Here is a 14,859-nt window from a genome sequence, read left to right on the forward strand (position 1 = left end):
TTCCAGCTGGCACTCTTTAAAGCCAGACCTGATTGAGACAAACTCTGATTTAACATTCCTGAACAGAGGAATTGCTGCTCTGCTGCTGTTTGTTTTTGTCTGTTATTCGGTTACTTTGCAACAATTCTCATCTGAAGTTGTCACATATTGCCACTTTGGCAGTGGACTTCAGCATCATACTATGCTCAACATATCAACATATTATGCTCTAGGTATCCTTCTGCATCTGCTGCTGACATTCCAGGATGCTGCTACCAATGTCAGGATGTCAACAACAGAACGAGGTTATGTTTATGTTTAGGCAACTAAAGTACATGGCAACCAACGCCGGGATGTCAATGCACATGCTTAGGATTAGCAACAAAGGCATGGATAGATACCAAAAAGGGCACATTGTTAGAAGAAGAAAATGAACATCACATTGAAACAGGACGTGATAACGGACCTCCCAGGAGAAAGTCTGGAGTTTATTGAATCCATCTACCGCCCCTCCCGCCACCTTAGAGGGACCTTCATGACTCTTATATTACATAGTTACCAACAGTGTTTCAACCTGACAGCATCAAGCAGCATACTATATGGGCACGACAGGTTCTATCCAGGTTGCGTTCGCAACTGATGCTGCCCGTCTGTGCATCATATTGCTGTGGTAGGTGTCAGCTACCTGTCTGGCAATGTATCATAACACCACCAAGGGTTCTGTCTGGCTGCTTTCTTAGCTGATGCCATATCATACAGATGCAAAAGGTGGGTTTTGGCTTTATGATCTTATGCTAAAATCACTGCAAAAGCGGCAGTATTTGACAACTTCAAAATGAGAATGGACTGGACATTAGTGGTTAAAAGGTTCAGTTCAGATTCACCAAAGGCACACTAACACAAACTAACTGATGAAAGCAGCTATAGACCATCAGCTCTTGAGTTCAGTGAGCTAAAATAACTGTTTATGTCAATAGAGTCTGGTGGCTTTGATGAGAACAAAGATTGAGAACTGAATCCATTTAAGACTTCCCCATTGGAACAGGCTGTGATGGAAAGGTAACGCACTAATTATATTCTCAATATAGCATTTTTTTAAGGCTGCTAAAATATGTTTTGTTGATGGCCCCTCCAAAGCAGTACATTGCTTAGCTTTCGTGTCAGACCTCAGACTGCTTCTCAAAACTGGGGGTGTGACATCTACTAATATCAACTAATGCACTGGCTATGTACCTCATACACTTTAAAAAAATCAGAACTTCTCCTTTAAATGAATAATTCATGAAAGCACAACTCTGCATGCTAGTTCCATGAGTTCACAAATACCTTCAGTGATAGCCTGCAGGGCCGTCCGGCAGGGATCCACCACATTCTGTATGCTGAGCATAGAGAATTTGCTCCTTGTACTGTCACGTTATAACTCTTTTCATTAGATCGCTGCCATGTGCAGAGGTTAAACTTCCTAGGACTGAACTGTGTGGAGTCTGGAGCTCAAATGGACTACAGTTCATTGTGATTGTTACATGTGGTCTGTAAATCGATGTGGTGCACTCACACTGTGGCCTGATGAGGGGCTGGGATGTGGAAGGGGTTCAGCACTCAATACTTTATTGAATGTCCTTAAGCCATGACTATTGCACAAGTATCCTACTTTGTTTGCACATGTATATCAGCGCACATAGACCTCAGTGACATATTAGAGAAGAAACGCCTGAGCAATGTAGCGTGGCAAAAATAACAACCACTCGATGGCACAAAATGTACACACACAAACAACACAAAGGTTATTGAGCACCGAGGGGTTTTGAAAACAAAGAGGTGAATAAATGACCGTTGTGAGAGTTAGTTGATAATCTGCTCTACACTATCCCTGCATCCACACAAAGCGATCAGAATGAGGGGATAAAGGAAAATAAAGAGGAAAGAAAAAGAGGGGGAAATAGGCTTACAGAAGGGGTGGGGGGCTGGTGGTGAAAAAAAAGATAAAATGCTCCACAGAAGCTGAGAGGTAAACAGAGATGGAGAGAAAGGAGCACAGGGGATAGAGAAGGGAAATGTGCCAATGAATTTGAAGCTGAGATAGACAGGGAGAGAATGAAAATTGCAGACAGGGAGTTAGTTTGTAGATCCGTAAGCAGCATGAATGATTAGAAACAGCAACTCTGCAGCGGCAGCGGCGGTAGTGCTGCTGCTGGTGGTACTTCTTCTGTCAGCCAACTGAAACATAACTCAGAGCTTTGAAGTTTCTAAAAAGTTTGTTGTGCTCCCTTGTGATGCGATCCAGGAGGCTGCCTCTAATCTTTCCCGGAGGGGAGGGAAAATCAGAGTCAGAAAGAAAGAAGAAAAGGTGGGTAAGAGACACAAAGGTTGTGGCAGGGGGCCACACAGAAAGGCTTAGGCAATACGACTGAGACAGGTGAGTGGGAAATTGCAGCACCGCCACTGGCACAAAACTATCAAACAGAGACATAAAATATTTTGGCTCTTTTTCCTCCACGTCTTATTTCAACAAGCAACAGAAGTACTTCCTTTAAAAGGATGCACTTTTATCTCCTTTAAAATCAAAAGTTTGTTCTTTTATTGGCATTCTACCTGCTTTATGAGATCATCTCCTTTATTAGCATCTTAGCTGCTTATATATATATGATTATTTCTTTTACTCTGAATTTTATCTGCTTATATGAGCTTAATTCTCTTATTAACATTTTACTTATTATATGTGGAATTGTATTTTTGCACTCACGCCCCCATCTGTTCATGTTTGTGTGCAGTGCTGTGTAATATTTATGCTCCAATGATCTTAATTTTGGTATGTCATAAGGGCAGGGGGGCTACATGTTTTTTTTTTTCATAAATTTTTAAATCTAGATGCCACTTGGTCCTTAGGCTTGACAAGTGCTATATAAATGATTATTAATATTATTATTGTTATAAAAGTTCCCAGTTTTGGATTTTGAAAATGATGCAACAAAACCAAGTTTTTCTCAGCAGCAGGTTTTGTCAGTGGAAGACTCAGTGGTATGTGTGCACAATAGAATCAGATATGTTTGGCACTGGCCCTTCAGGACGTTCCTTGTTTTCAGTCTCTCAGTAAGACAAATTAGCTCACACCTGGGGGCACTCGCCCATCCTCCCTGCAGTCCCACCTGTCTCTGTGGGTCTCTGCGGCATGCTGTGCTGATTGGGGGTCTGTCTCTCTCCGCTTAATTGCCACGTTATCAGCTCCACTCCCGCACTGCCACTTCGCCCAGGCCTTTCAGTCAGATGGACATGCCAATTACCCCTCCTCCAAACACACACAAACACACACACACACACACACACTTTTTCTTCCTCACTCACACGGCTTCCTGAGGCTGCACTGTCAGGTAACGTAGCAGACGGCAGCTGGTACAAAGTGGGCAGTTTGGGATGAAACGGGGAAGAGAATCAAAGGTCTTTGTGTAGCCTTTATGCACACATGCAGGCAAATACACACATCAGTAAATAGAACGTCCCAGAAGGAGCTTCTTGTCCAGGCCGAAGGATCCCAGGGGAACCTTTCTGCTCCTTTTTCCCACTTAATCCTTTACTCTACACACACTCATACTGTCTTTTATCCATCTCTCCTCTATTTAATGTCCCCATCTCTACTTATTTCCTCGTGGTTTTATTACCTTTATTTTCCTTTAAAAGCACAGTTCAATGTTTTGGGAAACACAGTATGTTATCTTAAGACAGCAAGTGATAATTTCTGTTTCTTGTGTTAATTAGTGAGTTGCAGGGTTGTGGGCACTTTTTAATAAACCCTGGCTTGCTCTTTCCCCCGTTTCCAGACTTTGTGCAAAGTTAAGCTAAGATAACTGTCTCCTGGCTGAAGTTTCATACATCTTGTACAGACCTGAGGTATCAATCTTCTGATCTAAATCTCTGCAACAAAGCGAGCAGACCCTACTGTAGTTCTTGCAAAACGAAATGTATCTTCAACTGTCTCTGGCAGGTGTAAGATCAGTAGCAAAACAGTTGGATAAATATCTGTACACTGATTCACAGAAAATGAATTGACAGCTATTATGATATGCAATTATATTTTAAAGCAACTACAATGGACTTTAATTTTTTGTTGACATTGGTAGCCCCTGTGGACAAAAGCAGTAGTGTTTTCTGATATTTTCCAAGAGCAGTAAAGACCTTAATCTGGCTCATGTGTATGTGTTTTGGAAGTGAGTGAAAGAAAGATGCAACTTTTTTTAACACAGATGTTTGCATGATGCATAATGATGAATTAATGTATCTATTTGTAGCTATGTAAGATTAATTACTGTAATATGACCATGGTGAAACAAAGTAAACTTTGCTTACCATTTACACCCAGGTTAACGGATTTCGTTGCCTTTTAATAATAATTTTGATGAGAGAACTAAAGTAGCAGTAGGACAAAGACAGGTTAAAGACATAAACACCATACACCATACGTTAAATTCTCCTTGTAGCTGCTTAACTTTTAAATCAAAAAAGCCATCTATGATCTCATGAAAAACCAAATTGCTGAAGTAATAGTCAATATCATTAGGTGATTGAGAAACTACAACTTCCTTTACCCATTTGCTGTGGCAAATACATCACAGTGCACCATCAACGTCAGGTTTTCAAACACTATCAGCTTTCTATTGATAACATCCCTAATGTTGACTTGTAATGACGCCAGATGTTTCACAAGCGACACAGTGCAGTAGAGACTCCTCGGGCCTCCTCTTAGAGACCTACCAATTAATCAGCCTGAGTGTGTGTGCGTTCATGTCAATGCGTGTGTGCACTGGCTTGTTAACACTCGCTGACACTGCCACTTTTCATGGTGTGTGTCTGATTTCAGTGCTTCTGTTCCAACATAGCCGTGCCAAACCCGCTCTCGTTCCTGCTCTGTCTTCCACTCCGCTGAACCATTTCTTTATTATCACCCGGGCACTCAGACGTCAGACAATCGCGCACACGCACACACGCACACACGCGCGCACACACACACACACACACACACACACACGCACACACACACACACGCACACACGCACACGCACACACGCACACACACACACACACACACACTTAAACACACTTAAACACACTCCAATTATCCCTCAGACACATCATGTTAACAATGGGGCATTAATAGCACATGCGCGAACAACCCCGTTTACTCGCTTTATCTTTTTCTATGTCACCCACACACACACACACACACACACACACACACACACACACACACTCATGTCTATGTCATTACATCTCCTCATTAAGGAACTGCCTGATTGTGGTCCATTTTCACTTTAGATGAGAGAGGACAAGAGAGAAGAGCCTATTAGCTAGTCCTTACTTAGTTCACTTTCAGCCAAAGTCGGTCCAACTCATCCCAAAAATCTCTAAATACACTCTCCTCTGCTATCACCTATTACAGATCCCTCTAAACCAGTTTAAAAAGTTTAAAAATATGTCTCATCTCTTTTGAAAAGCTTGTCTTCCATCTTTTGATGACACAAAGATTCTTGCAAACTTAATACATGACTTGTGTCAGATTTTATTCCCAGCAGGAAGATCTGTCTCTGTGCCACAGTTGGTGGCCCCCAAGTGCAAATGTGAGCACTAGTGCATAACTGTATGCATGTTGTGTGTAGAAGTAGGTGTGTCGGCTTGTGTGTTTGCTCCTGCCAAGACCCGAAGCCTGCAGAGCACCAGTGACCTGATATGTAGGGCGAGACCGAAACGCTGGGATGACAGCTTAAAGCCCGCCCCCACTAACTCTGACTGACAGCGCTGTAACCCCGGCTGCCTCCTGCGACAACGCTTTGGTCTTGCTTCCACTTGAACGTCTGTCATTCCAAGCTCAATACAACTATTTCTGGGGCAAAGTTCTAAAAAAACACAGTAACAGGACTGGAGGAAAAGTCAAAATCAGGTGATGTGAAATGAGAAGAAAGATCTTGCTTTTAGGCGGATATATCGGGATGCAAACTGATGGCTTTTATTCCTTAAAGGGGCTGTCAAAAGCTGCAAAAGTCTTACGCTGCTGCGGGGTGCTCACAGAGTCAAAATACACATGCTACAGGATTTTTCTGTCTTTCAGTCCTACAGCCTTTGTGACCAACGAAGCACTTAGGCGATCACATCCCGCTGCCTCTATCTCCCACTTTTTACGGGACAAATCCCTCCTAATCTACGGATAAGGTACAACAGCCACATGTCTCAGTGGATTTCAACAAAATCAGGTCAAAAGGGTGCAGAGACTCTAAAGAGCATTATTGTACACACAGGGTGTACAGCCAGTTTTCCCACCACTTGATGTAAAGGAAGAAAAAGACCAAAGTAAAGGATTAAAACAACCACAAATCCAAAGAAAAAAATGAAAAACAATGACTTCAAGAATTCTAGCTTTAGCTGCAGGTCTGGGATTCCAAATAAAAAAATCTAATTTCTTTTGTAAAATATGATCTGTAGATGTTGTATAAGTGGCTCTGGGATCATAGCCCCAGTCTCTTTCTGAGAATGAATCATTTAATAGGAAGTCAGTCGGGGCCACATGAGGTAGTGGGTTACATTTAGGCAGAAAAGGATCTATTCTGCTCAGCCTCTAGGACATTTTCTGGGCTGTGACATTAAGAAATCACAGTCAGTTCTTATTTGTGGCTGAAAGGCAGCAAATCAGATTATTTGTACATGCAAACACAAACCTGCATGTCGGATCAGACCACTTAAATATCCTTGTAGCTTGAGCACATTATAAGTCTCCAATATACATTTGACATGGCGTGAGGCATTTCTCAAGAGTGCCATATGGCTTTTATATATCTCAGCCAGAGCCTCCTCTGGGCTCAGCCAGCTTGAGAGGGGAAAAAGGGAAACATTTTAATGAGCACGCAAAGGTTGGTGGGATTGACGTGATTGGAGAGGGGATTTTTTAAATGTTACTCCAGAGAGATACCATAGGGGAATGACAAGCGAGCACGAAGAGAAGAATACTGCAGAAAAATAAGATGATGAGATGGAGGTGAGAATGTTTTGGTCCTGTCCATATTTATGTAACAGATTTCTGGTGTCAAATATTTAACACACTTGGGAAAGTTTTTGGCATGAACCTTAACCTCTCACAGCCCTATTTGGAGTCCCACAACCTGCAGCACCGAACTTACCAATGATAAAACAGTATATTCAGGGCTTTTAAACTACTGGCTAGACCAACACGTTTTCATCCTAGTTCGTCACATGTTGCTGCTTTTTTAGTGGACTTCCGTGTCTTCATATTAATGAGTAAGGTATCATTCTGTATTCTGGGATGCCACTACCGTGATGTCAACAAATGCACATGGTTACACACAGAGGTGTGTACACATGCACATGCACATGGTTAAGAGTGGCCTGCGTGAAGTGACAGACCATCTGACAATAGCATCATTGGCTTCTCAATCAGATCCACCTCTCCCTCATCCAGAGTTCCAGCCTCTCGCCCTGATACAGTCGCTTTGGGTGCCAAAAAAAAACGGGTGGCTATGGCTGAAATGCCAAACGTGAGGCCTTTATAATGGGAGTCAACAAACCAATGTTTGATGTAATGCGAGCTGTGACTATTTATTTATTTTTTTACAGTCTATGGCCGAGATAGGGGTGGTTAAGATTAGGACAAGGGGTCATTGTCAGGGCTAGTACTAGCCAATCTGGGATGTTCTCTGCAATTAAAGTGGTAAATTTACAGGAAAAAAACTCATGAACTTACAGCTAGAAAGTCAGGTCAAGCAGTATAAAGAGAGACACAGTCCGCACAGATTGTAGGATGAGGTGTATAAGTGTGTTTAGCGCAAGACCTTCATAAAGGATCCCTGTCTGAGTCAACATTGGCTTATTATCTTTAGTTTTTAGGATGGATGAAGCTGCCGAATGTACATTGTGCACATGAACTTAAGCAGAGTAGCTGAATAGACTCGTTCATGATAACATCATTTTTGAACGCTGTTTGGATGCCCAGGAATATACAACTAGTTGTAAATAACCATAATGGTTATTAACACCCAGTTGCAAATAGCATTGTTGGCTAGGGACATTTGGGTGCAAACAGCATCTGCCTTACTTTATATTATTATTTATTTTTCTTTTCTTTCTTTTTCAGTAACCAGTGTGAAGGACTAGAAATATAGGTGGGAGGGGGTTAATGGATATGTGAAGGTCGGGTAGGAGTCAAAAGAAGTGGCTTGCTTTGTGTGTTTGTTCATGACTGTATACCTTGTATGTAGCTCATTCTGACATTTTAGACATACCATTGCTTATTGTCAATAATACTGGTGTAAAATCAATAAAAAGATTTGAGAAAGAAAGAAAGACAGATATGGAGGTGAGAACACTTGAGAAGAAACATGAAACGCAGCCAACAAATGCAGTGAAAATGTGAGGGGGGAAAAAATGTAATGAAGGGAGAATTTTGGTTCCAGAGGTTAAAGAGAGACACAGAGAGTTGAGCTGCATTTAAACAGCTCTTTCTCCCCACCGAGGCGGTGGAACTGACACGCTGACACTTGGCTGCCTATTGACATGGTAAATTGAGGGCCCATTGGAGCAGCACTGTGACAGCCAGAGAAGGCCATTGACCCCGTCAGAGTTGTATATATGTTCACAGGGCACTATTAACATCAGAGGACACAGCATGAGAGAGAAAGCAGAATATCCACAAAGAAGTATGCAACAGAAGGTGAACCGTATGGAGGTCAGACATTTTTTTTTTAAAACGTTTGAAATATAGTCTGGAGCAGCAAGAGGGGGAGCAGAGAGAAAGGGAACAGCAAAAAAGCCGATAAGAGAAGACAGAAAGCAAAATTGATTTCTATTTTTGGAAGAGGTATGACTGATGGATGGAATGAGTCTAAAACACACATACTTTTTGTATATGCATATAAACTATCTAACACACAGATCAAACCTGCTACAGATCACGCTACAAGATTGCAAGCACCGATGTAATTGCTTTTGCGGGCGGATGAACGTGAGTCGTGATCCGGAGTATGCAAGGATGTCTGCCTTGTTATGGTGTAGCTAGAGCCATTAGCCATTTGGTTTAATGGGCAATCTGCACCACAGGCTCCACTGACCCCCGGCGCTCGGTAGGAGGAGCAGGCCAACCTATTAACAAAGAGTGAAAAGCTCCGAGCTTACCCTATCGCACAAGGCCACACTTAATTAGACTGTTTGTTTAGCAGACTCTAATGGGAAGGAGAGCGAGTGGGGGGAAAGGTTGACCGCTCTCCTTGAAACGGCAGGCTGAAAGACATCTGGGCAAGGATGATGCGGAGGACACGAGGATATTAGTGGAACGTGGCCTCATCACGTTTGATGCTATCTCATTTTCTCAGGACAGATGGTAATGATGGAAAGAAACAATTGACAATATTCATAAATGCTAAATTGAGTCATTAGAAATCCATTAGCATAATTATAGCTTAAAATAAAAAGTACACAAATGCTTTATCTGAAAGGCCAAAACACATTGATTAAACTGATTAAGCAGGAAAAAAACGCAGCGAGAAGAAGACGGAGAAAGAGACAGTGATTGAGTTTGTGTGTATTGAGTCAGTAAGTAACAACAGTGTTGGACATGAGGGATACAACCCCTGTATGAAATTATACCTAATTAGTGCAATCCTTCAGAAAAATTACATTTCTCTTTTTCATCCATCCCCGTACCCTTTCAGCCCCTCTCCCTTGATCCCTCTCCCTGTGCAGAAGGCTAATTAAAGGAGAGAAATTGGATATGGGCTTGTGCGCACTCTAATTCAGGGAGAGGAAGGAAGGGAGGAGGAGGGGAGGTGAGGGTGAAGTCGGACCCGGAACAAGGGCACTGGATCGGAACGGTGAAGCCTTGTCATTTGTGGAAGTATTAAAAAGATGGTATGGTTAGGAATGAGGGCAGACTAGATGAGACAGTTGAAGTGTGACGCTTCAGAGCAGAATCCAAAAAAATTCACCACTCTGTTCCTGTTCATCCACTGCTGATTTATGCCGAAGCGGATGCTCCTCTTTTTACCACTTCATCAATCTCTGAGAGGCCTGTAGGACCAGAGTGTAAATGTTTATCTACTTAATCATCCTCTGCCCACCCCTGCACACTGGGTCAAAGGTCAAAACGGTTGGCGGATAGTCTGTGAGGACCACTTGACAAATCCATTAGATCAATAAGTCATTGGAAATGTTCTCCATCAACATCAACTCTAATAAATGTCTGAGTCTGAATGAAATTCAGTACTGAGTTTCTATTATAGCGAGCAGTCTTAAGTACCCTCATCCTGAGTTACAGTATCACACTTGGGTTCCTTTAAGGACAATTCTTTTATTTATTCATTGAAATTTTCAGTGTTATTTCCATAGTTTTGACCACAATAATAACCTCAAGTTATGTCACTTGAGTCAGAGTCGATTGGGGCGGAAGACTGCAAGTTTGAGAATGAAAGTGTGTGAGGAATGTGTTAACCAAAGAAGTGTTAACCAGAACTCTGTAATCTTGAGGCATCCTTAGCCGCAATAAGCATAATACGCCTGAATCTCTAACCTGTCAGTGGCCAGTTTGCGTTCTGGGTAATGTTGTCCCATTCCTTTGATAAGAAAATATGGAATAAAAATTCTGATATCTCTGGCTCTGCTAATTTTTGGGCAATTTAAGTTGAAACTGTCCATCACGAGCGCTACAATCGTATAGGAAAACAGACGACTTTTAAACATTTCCTCCTGGGTTTCCAAGTGGGATTATTGTTGACACCGCTGTTACAAAAACAACCGACTGCTTTCCATTTTCCTCAGAACCTCGCTACTACCACCAACACAGAATACACTATATTTTGTGTCCATAGTTACTTTAATAGTTTGACTGTTCGCCATTTCTGCTACTAAGGACAGCAATTGCTAAGAAAATACTATACTGATGCTCTTTGGTGACTGAGGATAGCTATTGTGGAAAACAAAACCACTATCCTCTTCCTGTTTTGGTTGCACAATTGTTAATGCCCTTCTGCTGTAAACTGAGCGTTAGTTTTCAGTGGCAGACAGAGTTGCACAGTGAAAGCGAGGCTAATAGGGAACTAATGCGAACGACTATTATTATTCTATAGCCATTACATTGTGCTGGCAACATTTATTTCATAATAAATGAAAGGAGAATATGTGTCTATTTCTACTTCAAGCTGTGACATAATTGTGCAGGTTTCAAAGAAAATGTCACAAAAACAAAAGTATAAAAGTATCATGGATCACAAACTGAAGACTGATTTCTCAACTTTGATCTACTGGACTTTTCTAACTTGCGCAGGCACACAATTTTTCATTGCAATGAGTGATTGCCCAGTTTTGTTTTACCTCCAGCTGAAGCACTTCTGATAATCTGGCTCCTTTGCTGGTTTTACTCCATTTTGTCTGCTCATCTAAGCATTTGTGGTTCTTATATCAGTGTTACTGTGTTCCTAGATCATAGCAATTACTATGTTAGGTAAAATGTTATAAGTACCAGTAAAAATCATGGCCAAAACTGCAAAACATGAGTTGCAATAAAAAAAAATCGCATATCCTTTAAAATGCCACTCAACTGAAGGAACAATATGAGTACTTTTCCAGTCAATCTCCATCACTCTTGTCAGGACTTTTATAGAATTTCAGACACTGAAGCAGTTTATACAAACACATCTCTCTCTGTCTCCACTTTCCCTCTGTCCACTTTGTCTTTATTCCTCTCTCTGTGGGTCTAAAATCCACAGGCTCAGGCCAGGTGCAGCTGCAGGGCTGTGGCGGATCAGAGAGTTGATGATGGATGACAGGAGGGTGTGTTTGTGTGGGTGTGTGTGTGTGTTCAAGAGGATTCTCCATGCATTATATTGAGTGACACACTCCCTGCTATGGGGAGGAAAGAGATGACGATGGACAGGGGAGAGAGGTTAACAGCTTGCATGATCTCTCACACGCACACCAAATTGCCGTATAACCCCAGTTTGCCGCTGTAACCGAGAGGGTTAACAGACTATTACCATATTACTTTACTACAGAGGCCAGAAACACATTTGGCTCCAACACCAATTGCGCCAAATGGACACTGTCTCCAGCAGGCAACGTAACGCATGCCAGGAAAACAACAAAGGGCGTATTTATCTGTGTAAAGCTAACAATCCACACCCCCGCCTCCCCCATCGTCCCACCCACTGAGGTGCTGGCTTCCCCTCGGCTTCTTCTTTGGTTCACACAAACAAACAAACACACACAGACCAAAACACACGCACATACCCACATGCACACATACAGATTGAAATCCTGTGGCATAGCTGGAGCGCCCTGCTGGAAAGGGGCGATTATTTCACAGTTGAGCAAGCACACGACTTTATGACCTGATCTGAAGAACGGGTGTTCGTGTGCTGTAGGGGCTGTGAGGAAAGTCTTAACAACAGTCTAGATGGTTGACAGTTCCTCACCTAAATACTACAAAAAATCAATGGTTGACTCTTAATATATTTTTTATACATAGGAAAACATAACAGATGTTTTTATCAATAGTAATTTTGATAAAGCAAATTACTATTTATCAATAGTAATTTGCTTTTTTGACTAGTTTGACTAGATATCAATAATTGCATCCTCATGAGTCAAAATGTTAATTCTTGGTATCAACAATTAATTACTTACTGATGGAAATGTTCACTGTAGATATAACTTATCAAAAGCAATTACAGTAATCTATACATGTATTTTTGATCATAATTTTAAGTCAACATGTAATCTAGACTAACTGCACTTCCACAACTCATGCCTCACTAGTGAAAAGCTCAGCTTTTACCATTGACATCTAATTAAAATCAATTGGAGATGAATTCATTTCAATAAGTTATAATTCCAAGCAACATATACATAATGTATTTTGCAATTCTTCAACTCATTTCTCACTCCTGGAAATGTTCATTGTAGATTTCAGTAACTTAACTACAGCTAGTGAACTTTTGCCAATAACTTCGAATCGAAATCAATTACAAACATCTATAAATTAATATTTAATTATAATTCCAAGTTGACATATCCACAATGTAATTTTGACTAGTTGTAATACTGCAGCTCATTTCTCGCTAGTGGAAATGTTAATTGTTGATATCAACATTTCAATTCTCACCAGTGGAAAAGATTAATGGTTGACATTGCATTGGTAATTAGTTCGAAGAAAACACAATACATATTTTTTAACAATATTTTTCTTTTAAAATGATGATTTATAAGACAAATAAAAAGCAAGAAATTCATTTTATTTTCTCCCCTAATGCCAGTTATGCTTTTTTTAGAAGAGACATCAGTGTTTTTCATTTTTGTGTCATTTCAGTGGCTTTTCAAAGAGGAAAATCCTATTAAATCTTCAGTATTTGGGAGACATCTTCTGTATACACATTTCTCCACATCTGTTAGCCCCCTTCCTACTCACATGTCCATTATGTAGACAGCAAACAGACACCATCGACCCTCCTACAGTGGTCTATCTACCCACATACCCAGAGAGACATGGGGGTTGAGATAAATAAATGGGCTGTTTTTGGATTCAGATCCAGCTGTGTGCTTGTCTCCATGTGAGCCTGTCAGGTTGAGCACATATGTCCAGCAGTGCATGGATGGATGGAGGCCACCCTGGCATTCTCTGCTCCGGCCCAAATTTTTGGATATCCTGCATGCTGGGCTTAGCCAGGCTTGCCTCTTGGAGTGGAAGCACACGCAAACACACACACACATACATACACTGGGTTGCCCCCATGCCTATTTTTGATGTGAATAGGGGATGGATCATGCTGCTCTCCGCCAGCTCAGAAAAAAAAACCCTGCTCCAGAGCAACGTGCACTGGACAATGCAGTGGCCCACTAGCGTCGTTTGTCTGGTTGCTTATCTCAGATATGACAATACAGCCAGATGTCCTGCACGATTCAAGCAAATGTCTGATGCATTTCATCCACTCTGAACAGCCAAAACATGCAGGGGACATAATTATATAGCGTGACTCGCTTTGCAGCAGGCAGCAAGACGAAAAATGTAATTCTCTCTGCAATTTACATGAAGATGAGACAAATAGTGTCTATTAATGCAGATCACCCTTTGTAACTGATAGAGTCACAGGCCAATAGCTGACAGCCCACCTAACAATGAAACAACAACCCTCTGACAAATGGAAATCAGTGTGAACATTAACAATCAACTCAGCTATTATGCTGTACATATACACAACCTCAGACATTCACAGTTTACAAATTGGGGTACAAAATGTCCCACAGTAAAATGTGGAGTTTGCTTTACTTGTGTCTATTTGGGGTTTTTTTGTTTTGTTTTCTTTGTTTTTTCTACAGATTTAAAGGACTGGTGAGTAGGTTTTAGGGGGATTTAGTGGCAGCTCGCAGGGAGCATTTCAGACTGCAACCAGCTGAAACTTCTCCCAGTAAAAATTCCTTCAGTGTTCATTGTTCAGGAGGTTTTCACAGGAAGCTGAATTAATTGCGGCGGTGAAAAAAACAAACAAACACATAAATAGAAAGTAGTTTCATATTAGAAATAGATGTTTCTCTGATGCTGTTTGGCATGTCAGAGATGAGCTGCCAGCACCACCTGTCCTTTGATAACTTAACATCTAGACATTAATTTTTACCATGAGCTGAATCATTGCAGAAGTCGCTTCCTCTCCAAAACAAATGGATCCCGTAGTGTAAACCAGTAAAAATGTTGATTAAAGCAGGTGAAGTTGAAAAAAAAATAAGTGTTTCTCCAAAGCACTTGTCATGAAGGGGCTGCTAACTACAGTGGCTGACATGACAACACAAATGGCTTTATCTAGAGCCAATTTTTCGGTTTCTCCATACTGGGCTACTGTAGAA

The 14,859-nt window shown here is 41.3% G+C and overlaps 1 protein-coding gene across 2 annotated transcripts in view; it reads right to left on the reverse strand.

Moving 5' to 3' along the window:
- samd10b (sterile alpha motif domain containing 10b) overlaps window positions 1-14,859 on the reverse strand; it is a 68,017-nt gene that overhangs the window by 50,676 nt on the left and 2,482 nt on the right. Inside the window, exon 1 of one of the 2 annotated variants that reach the window (XM_088082080.1) lies at window positions 1,306-1,446. The exons of the other annotated variant lie outside the window; for it this stretch is intronic. Within the exon in view, the coding sequence (XP_087938206.1) occupies window positions 1,306-1,366 (61 nt within the window). The 5' untranslated portion in view covers window positions 1,367-1,446. Of the gene's footprint in view, window positions 1-1,305; window positions 1,447-14,859 lie in introns of those variants that run through there. 2 annotated transcript variants of the gene reach the window in all.

This window comes from Plectropomus leopardus, chromosome 9 (assembly GCF_026936395.1).
Source record: "Plectropomus leopardus strain MGB_pleo_1.0 chromosome 9, ASM2693639v1, whole genome shotgun sequence".
NCBI classification, from domain to species: domain Eukaryota; kingdom Metazoa; phylum Chordata; class Actinopteri; order Perciformes; family Serranidae; genus Plectropomus; species Plectropomus leopardus.